The following is a 20,417-nucleotide window of genomic DNA, read 5'->3' as shown; positions in this document are numbered from 1 at the left end:
TGTCACACCAACACAGGACCATTTATATTGAGGTAGGCGATATGGTGACACATTTGACCAGTTAGAGCATTTAAAGCATATACTTTTCCACATTCATGTACATTTTAACTACGTTTTGATGTTGAATCCAACATCATGCTGCATTATGCATCAGCTACCCAAAGAGATTTGATTGATTCATATGATTGTTGTGTATGTGCTTGAACTCTTTGTAGTTGTGAGCAGGCATATAATACAGTTAGCTGTGTGTCGGTTGGTGTGTGTGTGTGTAGCTGCCTCTTTTTTGATTTGCGTACCCTCATAAATCTCTTTAGTGCTAACAGGTTTAACCCTGCCTGCATTCCCTCATCACATTTTACACACACAGACAAAGACAAGCTGTTGTTACTGCACAGACCAAAGTAAGTGAATGATGTTCCTGGCATTAGGAATACTTTCTAGAGTTTCTAGTTAGTGCTGTTTGCTGAGGCAAGGAGTACTATCATTCATAAGTTGGATTAGGGATCTAAACACCAAACTTATGATTTTCACTTGGCAGATGAATATAATAAATAAAACTATGAGTGTAAATTACAGTTTTTTTTTTACAATTGCTTGCACACTAAAATTAAAAATAACACACAGTTACTGAAATCTTACACTCAAGGAGCAATGCCCGGTTGCATAAAGCACCTTAAGTTTTTCCCTTAAGTATGACACTTAAGGCGTGATTTCCCCTTAACTAAGGGAATGACTTAAGGGTGTTGCATATAATCTCTTAAACTGTTCTCTTAGGTAAGGGAAACCGTTAAGTGTTTAACGACAGCATCCCAGGTTTTGCCGTTAAAAAATTCTACTGTTGCCATGGACACGTTATTTGTTAATACGTATCGTGGTAAGTTTTCACAGAAAACAACATAATATGGATAAGGAAAACAAGAAAACCAAATATGAAAGAGACGAGAAACTCAAATTGATTGTTTACTCAAAATTGAGATTTCTGCCGTCATTCACTCACCCTGACGCCCTCATGTCGTTCCAAACCCATAAGACTTTTCATCTTTGGACAACAAATAAAGATATTTTTAATATTCTCTCATCATTTATGTCCATTTATTGAAAGACATCCATATGATTACGGCTGTGTCGGAAGCTCAAATGTGCGCGCAAGAACCAATGAGGGTTGTTTTTGCGTGTGATGCACGCACGTTTGCGCTTCCGTTTACCATATAAGATATGTTATAAGATGTTATATTTCATCAATGTTTATGTGAATAAACCGCTAAAGTACAATTTGTCTATCATATAAAGCGGCCGATCGTGGCACGTTATACGACTTGGATTGAACCTGCTCACTCTGTGTAACACTTAAGGTGAAGTTTTACGAACCTTACGATATACTTAGGGAAATGAAGGTTAAGGGGCTTTATGCAACACTTACGCATTACTTAAGTGAAAAATATATACTTAAGGGAAATTCTTAAGGGTTTATGACGTTTCGCCTAAAGAAACCCTTAAGTAACACTTAACGGTTATTTTCTGCAACACCCTTAAGTTTAAGGGAAACATAAGGGCGATCTTAAGGGAAAATTACACTTAAGGTGCTTTATGCAACCGGGCACAAAACCTTTGCCCAGATCTGCACAACTATAAGCACATTCTCAGCCTCGCACTTTTTGCAAAACACTACACACATTGTTTTGCACAACACTAAATACACTTCTGTAGCAAATTAGCTCAAAATAAATATGAATAATTAATCATAACTAGTTATAATTAATTATTAATATTTTAATCAGTCAATAAAATTAACTTAATGTAATAAAATTAATATTACAATCAATTAACCTGTTGTTCAATGAACACACAGTGTTAATTGTTTATTAACTAAGAAATGTTCATTTCCAGGTTATGGGAAATAACAATCTTATTCTACTAAAAGCCTGTAGTCAGGACCGACATGAATAGGGACTCCCGTACATGAGCGCAAAACACGGACAACCTTACGTGTGACATGAACAAGACTTTATTAACTAGACTAAACACTTAAACTACTCTAACATTCACACACATACATGCATACAGTTTACCAAGATAGAGAGAGAAAGCAGAGTACAGGAAGCAAGAAGTTACAGCATTGTTGGACATTCAGCAGATCAACAGCCTTGAGCAAACCATCAGTTTAGTTTTAACAGGCCCTTCTTTAAAAGGGGTAAGGATACTCAATGTATCCGATAATGAGACTAAGTTTGATACTTGCGTGTCTCTCCAAGTTGAATTAAAACTGTCCTGATGCAATTTGTGGAGGCTTCCGTTGAATCTTTGCTGATATTGTCTTGACGAAAGAGAACCGGCTGGATTCAGAGGATCTTTGATGAATGGAAGGTCTAGGCCGAGGCCTGGCACAAGCTTGGGGTTCCTTAGAAGCTTCTAGCTTCTTAAAGCATCATCTTGACGTCAGCATTCATCAGTAAAAGAGAAGAAGAGGAGGAAGAGCAGGAAGAGAGAGGTTTTATCTTGTGATCCATGAATATAAGGGGTGGAGACATCACACCCTCTTAAGGTGTCTGAGCCAATAAGGAGTTCCCCCCTCGGAGGGAAGTTTTACGAGTCTTTGTTCTGTAGCAAGATATTAGCATAAGACACTGGATTGGATGTTTGAGAGAAGAACCCTCTAGATTCTTATAATACTAATGTGTCACAGAGTTAGTAACATGTAACATAAATTACCAAATAGGAAATGAAAGTTGGAGTCCGTAGATACCAAGCATGCTGCCAATGTGATCTCAGTTAACTATACATTTGCAACTATGGAACATTAATACCAAAATAGTTCAAAAGAGAGAATTAATACATAGAATAAAGCCTATAAAAGGAAAGTCGTGAGATGGGAAACTTGGATACATGTTTATACATTTCCCAAGTGGTTATATAGAGAATACATAGGATTAAGAGAGTTTATTTGTCCTTCTCAGGAAGAATGAGTCACTAGTCTCTCCAGAATTCTTCTGGATCATAAAAGTACCATATAACTGTAACAGGACACCTAGGTTGGCCTGTGTGCTAGCAACATTGGGATGCTGGTTACAGTTTTAGGGGGATGAGTTCAGAGAACTTTGATAGGGAGAGTGAGTTTATGGGTAATTCATTAAATACAATGAATAATTGTGTGGCTGATTGGTCCAGACGTTACATCTCTCTACATTAGACACAGAAATCTAATATAATGTCACTTTGCCATTTCAAGACACTGCTTTCCAAAATACCACAGCTATAAAGCAATTGATCAAACATGGCCGTCATGTCTGCAAACACTTAGGTAAACTCAACAATCAGGTAAAAGTACTATAAAAAGGCAAAAGGTGAGTTTATGTGTCTTCAACAAAATGAAAGGCAATGTTGCAGTAAGAGGGAGAGGGAGAAACATAATTTTGAATGTCCCGGGCCAACGTGGTGTTATCATCACAATGTATGTTGCAATCACGCAGAATGTGGTCCTCCACCAGCATACCAACTTAGGCCCTTACAACACACCCACATATTCACATTTTAGACAGACTGCACAAAATTGTCACAGCAGAAGACCAAATAGATGCAGAGCAGATGAGATTGTCATATGGGATAATGTAAATTTTCACCTATCTGCTCTGGTCCAAAACTGGTTTCATTAGCATCCACAATTTTCACTCCATTACCTCCCACCATACTGTCCCTCCCTTAAACCCATTGAGGAGGTTTTTTTTTTTTTTTGTCAATATATTCATGTACTTTACTCTAACAATATCTCTGAAAAAACCAAAGCCAGACTATATCATTAGAAAAGTATAAAAGTTACAAGTGTTTAAGTTTAAAGAGAATCAGAATATATGAACCATGTGTGTTCCATACAGTGTCAAAGTTGGGTTCCCTTTCGTGGGAACTATCGACGCTACGTCAGTGACGTGATGGGAATCCTCTGCATTTTTGTGTTCGTGAAGCACTATTGTATCCAACCAATGAGAGAACGTGACGTCAGAGGCGGGCGACGTCGCGGACCAGAACCTATAAAGCATGCCCAGAAACAAAGAACGCTAGCTTCTGTTGTCTTCAGTAAGCGCTATTTGTATCTTGTCTGTCTTATTTACTGTTGTTTGCCAAAAAGTGATCTCTTCGTCTGAGGACAAAAGTTTCTAAAACAAGTGAAATAAGACACATACATATATATATTAAAAAAAAGCCAGCGTTTCCCTAAGTGTGCATCTCCTTGCCCGCAATTCATCGTGGAGGGAGATACACACGAGATGTGTGTGAAGTGCCTGGGAGTTGAGCACGCACAGGCAGCTTTTTTTTTCTTCTTTTTTTTTTGCAACTTTATTTATGATTTTCAACAAAACATTGACATAAGTTCAGCATTTCTTACAAAGGTTGTGTGAACTTCACCCCCCACCCCCATCCAGGTGGCATCCCCACAAAAAAGAAAACAAGTATACACACACACACACACACAAAAAAAAAAAAAATCCTAACAATCAGACTGCAGGCATTGAGGAGACTAGGGACGGCAGTCAGAGAAAAGAGCAAGAAACTAAATTACCAACAAATAAAAAGACAATGAGTAAAGCAAAAGGCAGATTCTTGATATGAGTTATGAACTGTGACCAGGTTCTGTCATATTTACCCTCCAAGCCGTGCACTGTATACCTAATCTTTTCCAGAGCTAATCCCAACATCACCTCTCTAATCCAATGGACGTAAGAAGGAGGGTTTTTCGCCTTCCAGTTCAACAGTATCAGACGGCGGGCATGCAACGAAGCATAGGCTATTGCATTTTTATGGAGGTGGGAGAGCTTTAGCTCATCACGTGCTACACCGAAGATAGCTATCAAGGGGTAAGGTTGCAGTGTTTCGCTAGATATAACTGACAGTGATTGAAAAATTGATGACCAAAAGTCATACAAAGATGGACATGACCAAAACATGTGCCCCAAAGAAACAGGAGAATAGTGACATCTAGGACAGTTCGGTTCAACATTAGGGTATAATTTTGACAATCTGTCGTTTGAGTAATGCAACCTGTGGACAACCTTAAATTGAATCAAGCCATGTCTAATACAGAGAGATGATGTGTGTATGCGCTGTATGGTATTTTTCCAGATGTCTTCCGGTATAATTTCTCCAAACTCTCCTTCCCACGCTGCCCTGACTTTGTCCCATGTATGAGGGCAGCCATCAAGAATTAATGCATAAATCTTTGATATTGCTCTTTTAGTAGGTTGACTCACATTAAGAACCAAGTACAGTAGGTCTTTAGAGGGTGGAGATGGGTACCCTGAGAAAAATTTAGAGGCAAAACTCCGAGCCTGAAGGTATCTAAAGTGGTGAGACTTAGGTAAATTATGGTTTTCACATAAAGATTTAAATGAAACAAAGCCATCCTCAGTGAAGAGATCTCGAAAGAAGACCAAGCCACTTCTGTGCCAAGCTGCAAATGAATGGTATATTTGAGATGGTACAAAAAGATGATTAAACATTATTGGAGAGAAGCTACATGTAATTATCAAATTAAAATGTTTTCTGAATTGACCCCAGATTTTAATCGAATTCTGAACCACCAAATTTGAGTTCAGCTCAGTTAATTTAATATTTAGTGGGAGAGGGGCAGCTAAGATCGAAATCGGAGAAACTGGGAGTGTAGCTTTCAGTTCCATATCAGTCCAGACTGGACCCTCCTTATCTGCAAACATGGTTATCCAGTATGTCAGCTTAAAAATATTGGCTGCCCAATAATAGAACAAGAAATTAGGTAAACCCAAACCCCCATCAGATTTAGCTCTCTCCAGGCTTGCCTTCTTCATACGTGCAGGTTTTTTGTTCCATATGAACAAAGAGATACAGCGGTCCAACTGAGCAAAATAGGATTTGGGGAGAAAAATGGGAATCATTTGAAATAAATAAAGAAACCTGGGCAGTACAGTCATCTTCACTGCATTTATCCGTCCTGCCAGGGAGAGTGGAGTTTTTGACCACCTATCCAGATCAGTTTTGGTACGATCTAAAATAGACCTGTAGTTATACTGGAAAATAGCCTTAATTGAGCCAGCTTTTCTATTCCCAAATAAGTAAATTTATCATTTTCAATTTTAAAAGGCAAATTTACATAAGTGATCTGTTTTGCCAGATTATTTAATGGAAACAATAAAGATTTTGACAAATTAACTTTATATCCCGATATGTTACTAAACTTTTGTAGCCAATAGAGAAGATGGGGCATACTCTCAATTGGGTCTGATATCTGTAAAAGGAGATCATCGGCATAAAGCAAAGTTTTATGTTTTATTTCACCCCTGGATATACTCTTAATCCTCCCATCACATCTGATAGCAATTGCCAGTGGTTCGATCGCAATGTCAAACAGGAAGGGCGACAGGCAGCAACCCTGCCTTGTTCCTCTGCAGAGCGGAAAGTATTCCGAGATCAGACCATTTGTCCTGACTGCCGCCATAGGTGTTGAATATAAAACTTTTGATCCACCTACAGAAAGTAGGCCCCATGCCGAATTTTTCTAAAACTGCGAAAAGATAGGTCCATTCGATTCTGTCAAATGCCTTTTCAGCGTCAAGGCTCAGAATAACTTCTGGATGTATCGTTGAATGGGGGGAAAATATCACATTACATAGTCTTCTCACATTAGAAAATGATTGCCGTACGGGAATGAAACCTGTTTGGTCCTCATCAATAATGGTGGAAATAATAGGGTCTAACCTTTGTGCAAGAGTTTTGGTTAAAATCTTATAGTCACAGCACAGAAGGCTTATTGGTCTGTATGAACACTGTACAGGATCCTTATCTTTCTTTAGTAAGACTGAAATCGTGGCCTGGGTAAGCGTTTGCGGCAGATTTCCAGTAGCCAAAGCTTAATCATAAACTGATTTCAGGATGGGTGTGAGTTTAGAAGAGAATTCCTTGTAAAACTCCATGGGGAAACCATCCGGACCTGGCGCCCTTCCTGTCCGTGACAACTTGATGGCACTCGCTATTTCCTCAAGCAACAACGGCTGTTCTAGAGATGACTGCGCATCTGGAGAAAGCTTGGGAAGATCCAGCGAATCAAGAAATGAGTAGATCTCTAACGAGTCACTACCCACCTCTGATTGATATAGGGTAGAATAAAATTGTTTAAACTGGTCATTAATGACTCGAGGATTGTGGGATATCGAGTCAGCACCTATTTCAATTCCTGAAATCATTTGTTCAGCCAACTGCTGTTTGAGCTGTAGTGCAAGGAGCCTCCCAGCCTTATCCCCATGCTCATAATATACCTGTCTGGATTTTAAAATATTTTTCTCGGCTTTCCATGTTATAAGCGTGTTAAATTCTGTTTGCAGCAATAATTTCTCCTTAAAAAGATCTGGCGTAGTTAAAAGAGCATAGCACTTGTCAATATCTGCAATTTTGTCAGCCACTCCTTTAAGTTGTTTAGAACGCTCCTTATCTCTATGTGCCACATAAGAAATAACTTGGCCCCTAATATAGGCTTTCATAGACTCCCACAAAACTCCCCTTGACACATCCTGAGTGTCATTAAATTCCAAAAAGTCGTCGATCTGATTGTTGAGAAATATTCTGAAGTGTTCACATAAAAGTAATTGGGGATCTAGCCGCCATGTTCGTTGGGGCGCTACATTGCCTGGGAAAACTAAATCTATCTGTACTGGGCTGTGATCTGATATCACTATACTGTGATATTTGGTGCTGGAAATTAAGGGTAATAGCTGGTTATCGACAATAAAGTAATCAATCCTGGAGTAACTATGATGAACAGGAGAGAAAAAAGAAAATTGTTTCGAGGTTGGATTTTTTATAGAACGAAGAGAGAGAATTAATAGCCACTGCAGCTGACGAAAAAGTATTGTTCGACCTTACGCTTGACCTGTCCAACTGAGGATGGAGGACACAATTAAAGTCTCCACCTAAAATTAGCTTGTAGGAGTTAAGGTCTGGGAGAGTCGAAAAAAAATTAAGAAAGAATTGTGCATTGTCGCAGTTAGGTCCATAGATATTAGCGAATATTAATGGTGTGTTAAATAGCTTGCCCACTACAACAATATATCTGCCATTAGCATCTGATATTACTTTAGAGCAGTGGTCGCCAACCCGTCGATCGCGATCGACCGGTCGATCTTTATCACTGTTCCAGTAGCTCGCGAAAATAACAGAAATATCTCCAGTCTTTGTACTGTATTTTTGTATTTATTTTATTTTTGGGAGCTACTGGGACAGACAGATAAAGGTAAATAGCCCACATCATTTCTGAGTCTGTAAACAGCCGTTAACAAGAGGCCAGAGACGCTTAAGACGGACGCAGAGATGAGACAATTCTGTAGCAGGCAGATCAGCTCACTGTTCACGATGCTCGAAATATAGGAAGAAAATATAAATAATGAATTTGGGTGAGGGCTTATATGAATGCATCTTTAAAAGGAGATCAGTCTTCAGAAAGATTTCGATGGCAATGGCATTTTATTTTCCTCTTACCTTAGAATATAGTAGCTAATTATTAGCGCATTTCAGTATTGTTTACAGCAGTAACCAAGGAAACACTGTATTACTGCTGCTCCATAAGCCCCACCTGATGTTGAATTTACGTTTTTGTTTCATGTTTTTTTGTGTATGTAGCATAATTGAAAATTACAATTTCACAAAGATAAAGTCAGACTGTTCTGTTTCTGCTTTAAATCCAGAAATTAAATCTAATTAAAACAAAAAACAAAAAAACTGCTCATGCAACGTGCGTAGTTTCTTTGTTTGGATTGTGATCAAAAAGCAGTGGTTCCCAATTTGAAATGGCTATGTTTTTTTGTTTATTATAATAATATTAATAATAAATATCTGCAACCAGTATCAGAATCGGCCAATTTGCTTGTAAAAATAAATAAATAAATCAGAATCTACATTGGCCACGAAAAAAATACTAAATACAATCTGGGCTGTCTTTTTCTATCAAGTAGATCTTGTCTTTCAAAAAGGTCGAGGTCAGGGATCTTGGGCTTAAAAAGGTTGGTGACCACTGCTTTAGAGTGTTCAAATGGAATCCCCTTTCTAATTAGGATTGCCGTTCCCCTGGCTTTGTAGTTAAAACGAGAATGATATATTTGTCCAATCCATTTACAGCTTAGTCTTTTATGGGAGTTAATATTTAAGTGCGTCTCCTGTAGGAAAATTACATCAGGTTTGAATGATTTCAAATGACTAAATACTTTGCTCCTTTTAACCATATTATTCAGCCCTTTGACGTTCCAGCTAATAAATGAAACCGCGTTTTGTTGGCTATTTACATTATCCAGAATCATAGTGCCACAAGTGATAATGAACCAGTCCTACACGTTGGCTACGCTGGGCGCTCTTTGAGGAGGGCGCCGCGGCGAGTGTTCCCCGCGGGTCTGGAAGGCTGCACTCGTGGGGTTCACAAATGGATCTAGCAGAGGGGGGAGAGACGGGCTTTGCCTTATCGCTCCCCTTACCTACTAGATTTAGTGTCTCTCCTTTGGTGGTGGAAGCACGCGCTGTGGTTTCTTCCCCTCAAAGGGAGGCACCGACACTGAATATATCTTCCTCCGAGGAGGTTGATGTTGAAGGTGTCGAGGGTGGTGATGAGGGACCGTCATCCTCATCTCCAGCCCATGAGGAGCCTATGGAGGTAGTGACCCGGGCAGTAGAAAAACTAAATATAAGCTGGCCCGCGGAGGAAAGCGTTCCTAGAGTTAAAAGCAAGTTGGATGAACGCTTCCTCCCAACTAGGTCACTACCCCAGCGTCGGGGACTGCCGTTCTTTCCTGACCTCCACACCAAGGTGTCGAGGTCGTGGAATAGACCTGTGCAGTACCGTGTCTTCAGTCCACAGACATCAATGTACAGCAATATCACTGGGCTGAAGCAACACGGTTATGGGGCGATGCCTCGGGTTGAGGAGACGCTTGCGAGCTATCTCTCGCCCGAGTCTGCATCGTCCCTGAAATCCCCGACGTTGCCCACCAGACCTCTAAAGCAAACATCAAATCTGGTGGGCAAGGATTATTCGGCAGCGGGTCAGGCTGCTGGGGGAGATTGACGAAAGTGAGGAGGTTACCTTTGAGACTATTCAGGAGTTGTGGAAGGCCACAGATTTAGCTCTCCGTGCCACCAAGGAGACGGCCAAGTCAGTAGGCCGCTCTATGGCAGCCCTGGTGGCCACGGAGAGACATCTGTGGCTCAATCTTGTTGATATCAAAGATAAGGACAAACATATCCTTATGGATGCGCCGCTTTCCTCCGAGGGCCTGTTCGGTGACGCAGTTAACACTGTCGTCGACAGGTTCGAGGAGACGAAAAAGCAGAAAGCGGTGTTCCAGAGATTCCTCCCCCGAAAATCTCATCCCCCTGAGGCTGCTGGGCGGGGGCAGCCTCAGCCGACAGCCGGCTCCTCGGGACACAGGTCCCAGCAAAAGGCTAGTGTGGCCGCCCGTGCTCCCCCGCGGAAAGCTTGGGGACCGGAGCGTGCTGCACAGCCGGGGGTAGGGCGGATCTGAGGACCGTCATCATTTCCCGGAAGGCTTCCCAAAAGAAATCCTGACGCTCATGGGTCAGGGCTTCTGAGGGCAGTCCCCTCCGAAGGGGTTCGACGATTAATTTCTATCATTCCCCATCTGTGCCCTCAGGGGGCTGTTCTGCCAACCCTGCCACCCAGTGTGTGACAGGGCGCAGCAGTCCCCGTCGATCCTTCGAGGAGGATCGGCCAGCACGTGATTCGCTTATCTGCCAGTGCGCCGCGCCAGATAAACGAGCCAAGTGCTCAAAAAACACCAGAGACCAGTCTTGAGAGGCTGGTTCCCTTAGTAGAATTTTTTGGGGAATGGAAATGCTTACACTCAGACAGATTATTCCACAGATCAGATCCGAGGACTGGTTTGTGGCGATAGATCTGAAGGACGCATATTTTCACATATCCATCCATCCTTCTCACAGGAAGTACCTCAGGTTTGCTTTCGGGGGTGAAGCATACCAATACTAGGTTCTTCCCTTCGGCCTATCATTATCACCCCGCACGTTCACGAAGTGCGTGGATGCAGCCTTGGCTCCTCTGAGACTCCAGGGCATCCGCGTGCTGAACTATATCAACGATTGGTTGATTTTACCTCAAACAGAACGTCTGGCAGCTCAACATCGAGATGTTGTGCTGTCGCACATGAAGAGGCTTGGGCTGAGGCTCAATGCCAAGAAAAGTGTGCTGGTTCCGAGTCAGGTTGCCAACTATCTTGGGGTAATCTGGGATTCGATCACGATGCGGCCGCAATTGTCTCCCGCTCGTGTGACGTCCATTCTCGGGGGCCGTGAATGGGGTGAAGTTAGGCCGGTCACTCACTGTAAAACAGTTTCAGAGACTGTTGGGTCTGATGGCAGCTGCGTCCAACGTTGTTACTTTTGGCCTTCTGCACATGAGACCCTTACAGTGGTGGCTCAGGACCAAGGGGTTTTCTCCGAAGGCGATGCCTTCGTGCTCTGGTCATGTGGAAAAAGCCTTGGTTCCTGTCCCAGGGACCCGTGTTGGGAACTTCATGTCGTCGCGTAATGCTTGCGACAGATGCATCCCTCACGGGCTGGGGAGCGATCATGAGTGGTCGCTCAGCTCAAGGTCGTTGGGAGGTACACCAGCTCTCTTGGCACATAAATCGGCTAGAGATGCTGGCAGTGTTTCAGGCTCTGAAGCACTTCCTCCCCGACCTCAGGGGCCATCATGTGTTGATTCAGACAGACAACACTACGGTGGTCTCCTACATAAATCACCAAGGGGGATTGCGGTCTCGTCCACTATACAAATTAGTCAGTCGCATCCTCCTGTGGACCCAAGGGAAATTACTCTCGCTGAGGGCAGCGTATATTCCGGGGTATCTGAATATGGGGGCAGTTGTCTGTCGAGGCAGAGCGCGAGTCCGGGGGAATGGAAGCTTCACTCCGAGGTAGTGGAGCTTATATGGAAAACATTCGGTCGAGCGGAAGTCGATCTCTTTGCCACAGAGGAGTCAACTCAATGCCCTCTGTGGTACTCTCTGAGGCACCCACTTCCTCTGGGGTTGGATGCCATGATACAGACGTGGCCGAGGCGACGTCTGTATGCTTTTCCCCCAGTCTCTCTGCTCCCGGGAGTTCTGTACAAAGTCCATCAGGAAGGGGTAGACCTGATATTGGGGGCTCCTTTCTGGCCAACAAGAATATGGTTTGCGGACCTAGTATCGCTTCTTCACGGCTCTCCTCTGGAGCTTCCAGTCAGACAGGATCTCCTGTCCCAAGCGGGCGGCATGATTTTACATCCCCGTCCAGAAATGTGGAAACTGTGGGCCTGGCCCCTGAGGGGGCAAGGCTCATAGAATCTGGTCTCCCAACCGAGGTTGTGGAGACCATCCTTCAGTCCAGAGCTCCGTCTACAAGGAAGCTTTATATGTATAAGTGGAAGGTGTTCTCTACATGGTGTAGTCATCATAAGGTGGACCCGGTCCATTCTTCTATCAGCTGTGTGCTTCAATTCCTTCAAGAAAAGCTTTCAGAAGGCTTAACTCATTCCACTCATTCATAAAAGTGTATGTGGCTGCTATTTCAGCCTATCACATTCCTATGGGTGGTGTCTCGGTAGGTCGAGACCCCTTAGTTGTTCGCTTCCTTCGTGGCGCACTGAGGTTGAGGCCTTCAGTACGCCCAAAATCTCCGACCTGGGACTTAGCCATTGTGTTACAAGGGCTGGCTAAGGCGCCCTTTGAACCTTTGGAAGACGTGTCAGATAAAATGCTCACATTGAAGACTACGGCCATCTCATCCTTGAAAAGGATAGGTGACCTTCAAGCTCTTTCGGTTTTACCATCATGTTGTGATGGTATGTATGTTACGGGTCCCCGAGTCGAGAGGGCCCAGCGTCCGAGCAAAGGATGAGTAAGTGGGTGGTTGAGGCCATCACTTTGTCTTATAAAGCCCTAGGGCACCCGTGTCCTTTGGATGTCAGGGCACACTCAACTCGAGGTATGGCTGCTTCAAGAGCTCACATGTCAGGAGTTTCCTTGGCGGATATTTGTGGCGCTGCTGGATGGTCATCCCAGCACACCTTCATCAGATTTTATAATCTTAATGTGAGTAGTACCCCGGGTGCTTTGATGTTACAAGATAGCAGCCAGGCACTCGGAGGCACGGCGTAGTGGGGACAGCGTTCCCATCACGTCACTGACGTAGCGTCGATAGTTCCCACGAAAGGGAACGTCTTGGGTTACGAGTGTAACCCTTGTTCCCTGAGTAAGGGAACGAGACGCTACATCACGTTGCCGTACCTCCAGCATGCCTGGAGCGCTTACTTCAGACATATCACAGAAGCTAGCGTTCTTTGCTTCTGGGCATGCTTTATAGGTTCCGGTCCGCGACGTCGCCCGCCTCTGACGTCACGTTCTCTCATTGGTTGGATACAATAGTGCTTCACGAACACAAAAATGCAGAGGATTCCCATCACATCACTGATGTAGCGTCTCATTCCCTTACTCAGGGAACAAGGGTTACACTCGTAACCCAAGACGTTTTGTTAAATGAATGTAAAGTTTTGAATGAAGTGTTTCATTTTGCAAAAGAACTGAAGTTTTCTGCTAGCCTGGGTGCCAGCCCGAACCCCACCCACAACATTTTTTGGACGGGAAGTTCGGTCTGGACTCGATCCATTGTGGAGTAATTATGCTCGGCTTCCAGAAGGCCGAGCCAATCAAATTGCCAGGGCGGGCTTTAATCGATGATGGACAGGCTATCTGCGGTTACGTAACCACTCACGTCATCAAAGAGCGTTTGGGTTGAATCGGTTTTCACCAACGATGACTGCAGCTGGAGAAGATGTTTAGATTCCGCTATCACGTCTGTAATAAAAGAAATTGACAGCGCATTAATTTTAAAAGACGAACAAAGATCCGCAATCAAGGCATTTGTCGATGGGAAAGATGTGTTTGCCGTCCTTCCAACGCGATTCGGCAAAAGTTTAAGTACAAGTTCAACATACGTCACTTACTGCGTTGCTCTGATTGGTTGTAGGTCTATCCCAGGGGTACTCAAATATAAACTTGAAAGGTCCACTTACCAAATTTCCATTTAGTCTGAGGTCCAGAAAAGTGATGGTCAAATTCCAAATAGAGAACACCAACAAAAAAAACAGAGGCAATCCCCAGAAGTTTCGAACTATACACAAAAAACGACATGGTAGGCCTTTTAGTGTGAAAGGTGACACCTTCTTTTTGCCACCAGTTGTTTAAACTTGGGCATAAAAGGTGTGAGGGCCAGGCGGAGGCACTGATGTAAGTGTTCATTGGTGAGTGTGCTGCGGTATGCGTTTTTTACCATGTTCATGGTTGAAAAGGCAGATTCACAGCAGTATGTTGAGGGAAACATTGTGAGAATTTGAAGGGCCATCTTCTGCAGGAGAGGAACACCTGCTGCAGTGACCATCTTCGTCCAGAAGGTGACAGGGTCACAGTGAGATTCCTGCAGTGCTAGGTTTTCTTGCAGCTCAATTAGCTCTGTTTGCAGAGAAGCAGCACTGGCCCATTGGAAGACTTTTGTGGCTTCAGTTGAAAATTCTGCAATATTTTTGACAAGAAATGGATTTTCAATGCACAGCAAGACTTGTTTTCCCAGAGGGAAATCTTCAAAGCGACTTTGGAAATTTTTGATCAGCTTGTCCAGGAATTCAGCATAATTGTGATGATGATGTTTTCCTGCAGTCTGATCCAAAAGTCTTGGGAAGTGAAGCAGGTCCTGCTCTAAGTCACATTTGAAAACCTCCAGCTTCCTCTGAAAAGCACGGACAGCTGACATGAGGCCACACACTGTGCTGTTTTTGCCCTGGAGCTTCATATTAAGGTCATTGAGATGGGAAGTAATGTCAGTTAGAAAAGCAACAATTTCCATTTCCTCTTCATTCTTCATGAAATCCACAAACGGTTTGGCTTTTGCACTCTTCTGATCCAACAGAAATGTCTCCAGCTCTTTCCGCAGTGCCCAAAACCGCTCCAGTACCTTGCCTTTACTAAGCCACCGGACGTGGTTGTGAAGGAGCAAATCATCAAATGTTGCATTCACCTCTATTAGAAATGAGCGCAACAAACGATGTTGCAGAGCAGAGGATGCTCTCAGATAGTTGACAAGTTTCATGACTGTTGTCATGACTTCCATGTACCTTTCTCCAAGGCTGGCACACAAAACCATCTGGTGAATTATGCAGTGGTATGCCATGAGGTCAGGGTGGTGAGCTCTCAAGCGTGCCACTAATCCCCTCTCTCTCCCAATCATACTTGGCGCTCCATCAGTAGCAATGGAAACAACATGCTTCAGGTCTATCTCTCTGTCTCTAAGCATCTGTGTCACTGCTTCATAAATATCGTCCCCCTTGTGTGTCCATGGAGGTTTGTGACACCCAAAACATCTTCATGAAATTCTCCCTTTTCTTCATCAAAAAATCTGACAAAGACCATGAGTTGTGCATTGTCTGTGTTGTCTGTGGATTCATCCACAGCCAATGAAATGAATTTGGCTTTTTTTATAGCAGAGCTAAGTTGTTCAAGCAAATCATCAGCAAGTATTTCAGTTCGTCTTGCCGCAGTGGAATCAGAACAGGGTATTTGGCTTATTTTCTTGATTATTTCATCCTTTTGAGTCCCTTCAAACAGAGCAGTCACCACTTCACTCATACACTCCTTGACTATTTCAGCATCAGAGAAGGGTTTCTTGTGTTTTCCCAGGACCCATGCTACTCTTAGTGAGGCTTCTGTTGCCCGCTCTTGTTGTGTGGCTGATCTAACTATTACACTGCTTGTAGCTGCATAGGCTGATTTCAGCTGGTTTATTTTTGTTGTCCTCAACTCTGTGTTCTGAGGGAAATTTTGTTCAAAATGTGCATGCTTGGTTTCGTAATGGCGCTTCACATTACCACTTTTGATGATTGCTACCGTGTCGTTGCAGATTAAACACATTGGTTTTGTGCTTCCCACGGGAAGCACGAACGCATATTTTTCTGTCCACTCACTTTTAAACTCGCGGTTTTCAAAATCGACTTTTCTTTTCTTATCAACAGACAGCTTTGAGCACGCCATTTTCACTTTTAGACCGCAAAAAAAGAACGGTTACCGATATTTGCACTGCTCGCAAATGATGAGACTGCCTGTTTATCTGCCTGGCCCAGAGCACGTGACCGGTGGATAAGTCTGACTGACTTGAGTGAGTGACGTTGCTATAGCGATGCAGTTACAGCTGATATGATCGGACATAGATGAAGCAGCCAAACCGAATAGAAGCCTCAAAGATATATAGCGCGGAATCACAATTGTTCACTGCACTGAAAACTCATTTGGATTATGATTAAAATAGCATGTTGGTTTTGGCGTCGGTCCAGATTTAACCGTGTCTGGGTCCGGAAACGGACCGGAGTCCGCCTATTGAGTACCCCTGGTCTATCCAATTGAGTGCAGAGGTTTTTTTTTTTTACTGGTTCGGTTAAGACACGCCCCATAATTCAAGTGCAATGGAGCAGTATCAGACTCACATTCTGCCTAGAATATGAGTATGACGAAGTCAGGCTAGTTTTCTGCTACTTGTGTGTGTGGATCTGTGACTTGTGTGTAGTGTTTTGACAAAATGAGCCTTGTTTTTAAAATTGTGCTTAAGCAATCATAAAAAACTGCAAAGCTGCAAGCAGTGATGAAAGGGTCCTCACACCTGTGCCACTGCCACCTGGTGGCTTTAGGAAAACAGAGCACAGAGGGCAAAATACATTTCAGTAGGTAAATATAGGAGGACTACGTCAAAGTCATTTGCATTTGCCAGCCTTCCTGCTGCCAGCTGGTGGTGCTATGGCTATACCTACATTTTAGCATGTAGATGTGTCCTGGCCAGGACTTTTATCACACATGTAAAGTTTGGGGCAGATTGGACATTGTATGCATGAGTTACAACAACTTACTGTTTCAGGCATTAATAGCATACTTTAGCACTTAGTAAGTGTTTCTAGCATGTTTGAGCATGCTTAGCATTCAATGGCATATTTTAGTATGTTGCTAATAGTGCATCACAGTGTTAAACGTCACTTTCTGTTTCCAATAGAGGGCGCTATGACTAAAATAATATGGGCATGTAAATGTTTTAAGGCCAATACTCTTATCAAACATGTGAAGTTTGAGGCAGATTGGACATTGTATGCATGAGTTACAACAACTTCCTGTTTCATGGTGTTAATAGCATGCTTAACAACTAGGGCTGCATGATTTATCGCGATTAAACCGCACACGATTTGGCAAAGGCTGTGATTATTTCATGCGCAGCTTGTCAGAGCTGTACGGCTCTGTGATCAATAGTAAATGCTTCTCCATCTGAAAGCCTGAGGGCGGTCTTGTGCAGAAACTCTAAATATGCCCTGCAGTAGCAGTAGATAACACCTGTTATTCCAGAAAATCCCTATGGACATATCTATAATACCAGAGGTATTATAGGGAGATGAGAGGGTCTGAATCTCTTACCATTGGAGAAAGCATAACAGCTAACTTAATCATGTTCGGCACCTCTCAGCCTATTGTTTAATTGCAGTGATATTAGTGGCCGCCACTCAAAACACCTTCCTTGCGTACCGCTACAGCCGGAGCCTTAGCATTGGCCATTACGCTTTTTTGGCTTAAGGTTGCAGGCTTGCCTTCCAGTGGCTTTGACACAACATCTATCTGTTAAACAGTAACGCGGCACATTTGCTGTTGGTAATGCCGTAAATGAGTCCTAGCTGTCGCAACATTCCCTAGTCTGCCTTCTCTTAAAAAAATACATTTTTATCAAGCTAAAATCTACATATTGTTCCCAACGAAAGTATTGTTTAGTGTAAAACATGTTGAAGATTAGCGAACAGGCTGTCGATTAATTAAATGATTAGCTATTTCCCCACAAAGCTGTTTAATCAGCATAGTGAAGCTTCTCATCCATTGACATCCATTCACAAAACAGCCTCTGGTCTCCTTCCCTGCGTACCGCCAAAGGCGGAGTATTAGCATTAGCCGTTACGTTTTTTTGGCTAAAGATTGCAGGCTTGCCTTCCAGTGTTTTACGCGTGTTGCTTTTTCAAATGTACATTATAAGCGACTCACACTCGCAGTGCTTTCAGATGGTTTAGCATTTTGAGCCATACTTCATTGACAAGCTGCGCATAAAAAAAATAATCACGTTTAAGTTCAATACTATTTTTCGTATGATGCGATAAATCTTGCAGCCCTATTAACAAACCTATCAACCACCCTGAACACTCTAGCAACCACCCAGAATTCCTTAGAAAATATCTAGCAATCAACAGCAACCACCTGTCAATACCCTACTTTGCATTGTCCTTGCAAACACCCAAAATAACTTAGTAACCACCTATCATTGTCCTAGTAACTCCCTTGCAATACCCTAGAGACCACACAAAATACCATAGAAAGTACCTATAGCAATGCCCTAGCAACAAGAAGTCTTTACAATCTACCTAGCAACCACCCATAATACACCAGTAACCATCTGGCAATGCCCTTGCATCTAACAAAATATTTTAGTAACCAACTAACAACCACACAAATCATCCTTGAAATCACTTAGCAACGCCTTTGCAACCACAAAGAACACCGTAGTAACCACCTTGCAGTGCCCAAGCAATCATCCTGAATTATTCTGAAACTAGTACCTATAAGTCACCTAGCAACCATCCATAGCACCTTGGTTAACACACTCTAACATATTGTGAGTTTTGCACAGGAAAGCATCACTTAATTGTCCATCAGTTTATTGTTTACATCTGATTGAATGGTACATGCAAATAATGTTTTCTCTTCTGTCAGTCCACAGTTTCAGCGTCTCTGTGCTTCCCGGCACTAAACTGGAAAGCGGAGCAGCGACTCTGCATTTATGCAACAATGTCCTGGTCATCGCTAAAGACCTGCCAGCCATCATCATTGGCCACTGGAATCTGCTGGACCTGCGGCGATACGGGCCGGTCAACAATGGCTTTGTGTTTGAGGGAGGAACACGCTGTGGTTACTGTGAGTGTGCCAATATAATTATGAAAAGGCTAATTATTTTTAGCCTTTTTATAAAATGCAGTTTCATGGTTTGGTTAGTTATCATGGTCTTTTGCTTTGTGACATGTAAAGTTTGATGCTTTGGCTTATTTTGGGACTTTTTTAAAAGTACAAAATATACAACTATTAAAATTTTGTCTGAAATACAAGTTTGTTGTTTTTATATTGGAAATAAAATAACCTTTAGTATATATATGGTATCACATACATAATCGATAATGTACATCCTGCTGGTTATTATCATAAAATAAAACTCGACAAGGTGATCAGCAAGGTGATTATATGAGTTCGTTTTAAACACAGAGAGCACTCGCGCACTGTCAACACCCAGGTGATGACGGCATAAATGACTGGTCATAGAGCATTTGGCACGTCACTGAACATTTGTTTACAAATAGTGACTGTTTTGTTCATCTTCTTTTGATCATCGCTGTTGTAACACATTGGGAAACCAAAATGCATATCCATCGACTGAAAAATACATCAGCTGAATCCGTCTGTCTGTTTTTTCCATGTTGTTGTTTCCAACAAACAATATTATAGATGTGTTGTCAGATTTGGAACATTGTGTTGGCATTAAGGGTACTGTAATGGATTGGTTCAGTTCTTATCTGCCTGACAGAAGTTTTTCGGTCTGCTTTGGGGATCTCGGATCTTTGGGGTGTCAGCCTCGGCATCTCTCTTGTGTGGAGTCCCTCAGGGTTCCATTCTTAGGCTTACCCTATTCTCTTTATATATACTTCTTTTAGGTTCCATTTAAGGAAATATGGCATCTCGTTTCATTGTTACGCAGATGATGCACAACTTTATCTGCCTTTAGAATGGAAAGATGCAAACTCTATAGCACCATTGTTGGACTTTCTTGAGGATGTTAGAGTCTGGATGGCTTTACATTTTTTAAAATTCAATGAAGGGAAAACAGAAGTCATAGTATTTGGACCTGGCGAGCCCCTTACCTGGATCTGAGTGCTATAAAATCATGTTGTTAAAAACCTGGGTGTAATGGACAGTGACTTTAAACTGGATAAACAAATTAACTCTTTTTTCCAGTTGAGGTAATTATCCAAAGTCAAGTCTTTTCTGTCTTTTAAAATTTTCAAAGGGTTATACATGCTTTTATCTCGACCCGCCTTGACTAGTGTAATGGCCTTTATGTAGGGATCAATCAGGCCTCCCTCAAACGTTTGCAGATGGTACAGAATGCTGCTGCTCCTCTGTTAACAGGGAAATGCAAACAAGAACATATTACACCCATACTGGCCTCCCTTCACTGGCTTCCTGGCTTCCATACTCTTGAACAAGGCTGACAAGCTGAAAAGGGTGCTT

General features: G+C 42.6%; 1 protein-coding gene across 1 annotated transcript in view; it reads left to right on the top strand.

Moving 5' to 3' along the window:
- dok7a (docking protein 7a) overlaps window positions 1-20,417 on the top strand; it is a 65,352-nt gene that overhangs the window by 7,434 nt on the left and 37,501 nt on the right. The window contains exon 4 of the mRNA XM_067401216.1: window positions 18,852-19,052. Coding sequence (XP_067257317.1) covers window positions 18,852-19,052 — 201 coding nt within the window. The remainder of the gene's footprint in view (window positions 1-18,851; window positions 19,053-20,417) is intronic.

Source organism: Chanodichthys erythropterus, chromosome 11 (assembly GCF_024489055.1).
Source record: "Chanodichthys erythropterus isolate Z2021 chromosome 11, ASM2448905v1, whole genome shotgun sequence".
Classification (NCBI taxonomy): domain Eukaryota; kingdom Metazoa; phylum Chordata; class Actinopteri; order Cypriniformes; family Xenocyprididae; genus Chanodichthys; species Chanodichthys erythropterus.
The sequence above is the reverse complement of the archived record's forward strand: the minus strand, read 5'-3'. Positions and strand labels throughout refer to the sequence as shown.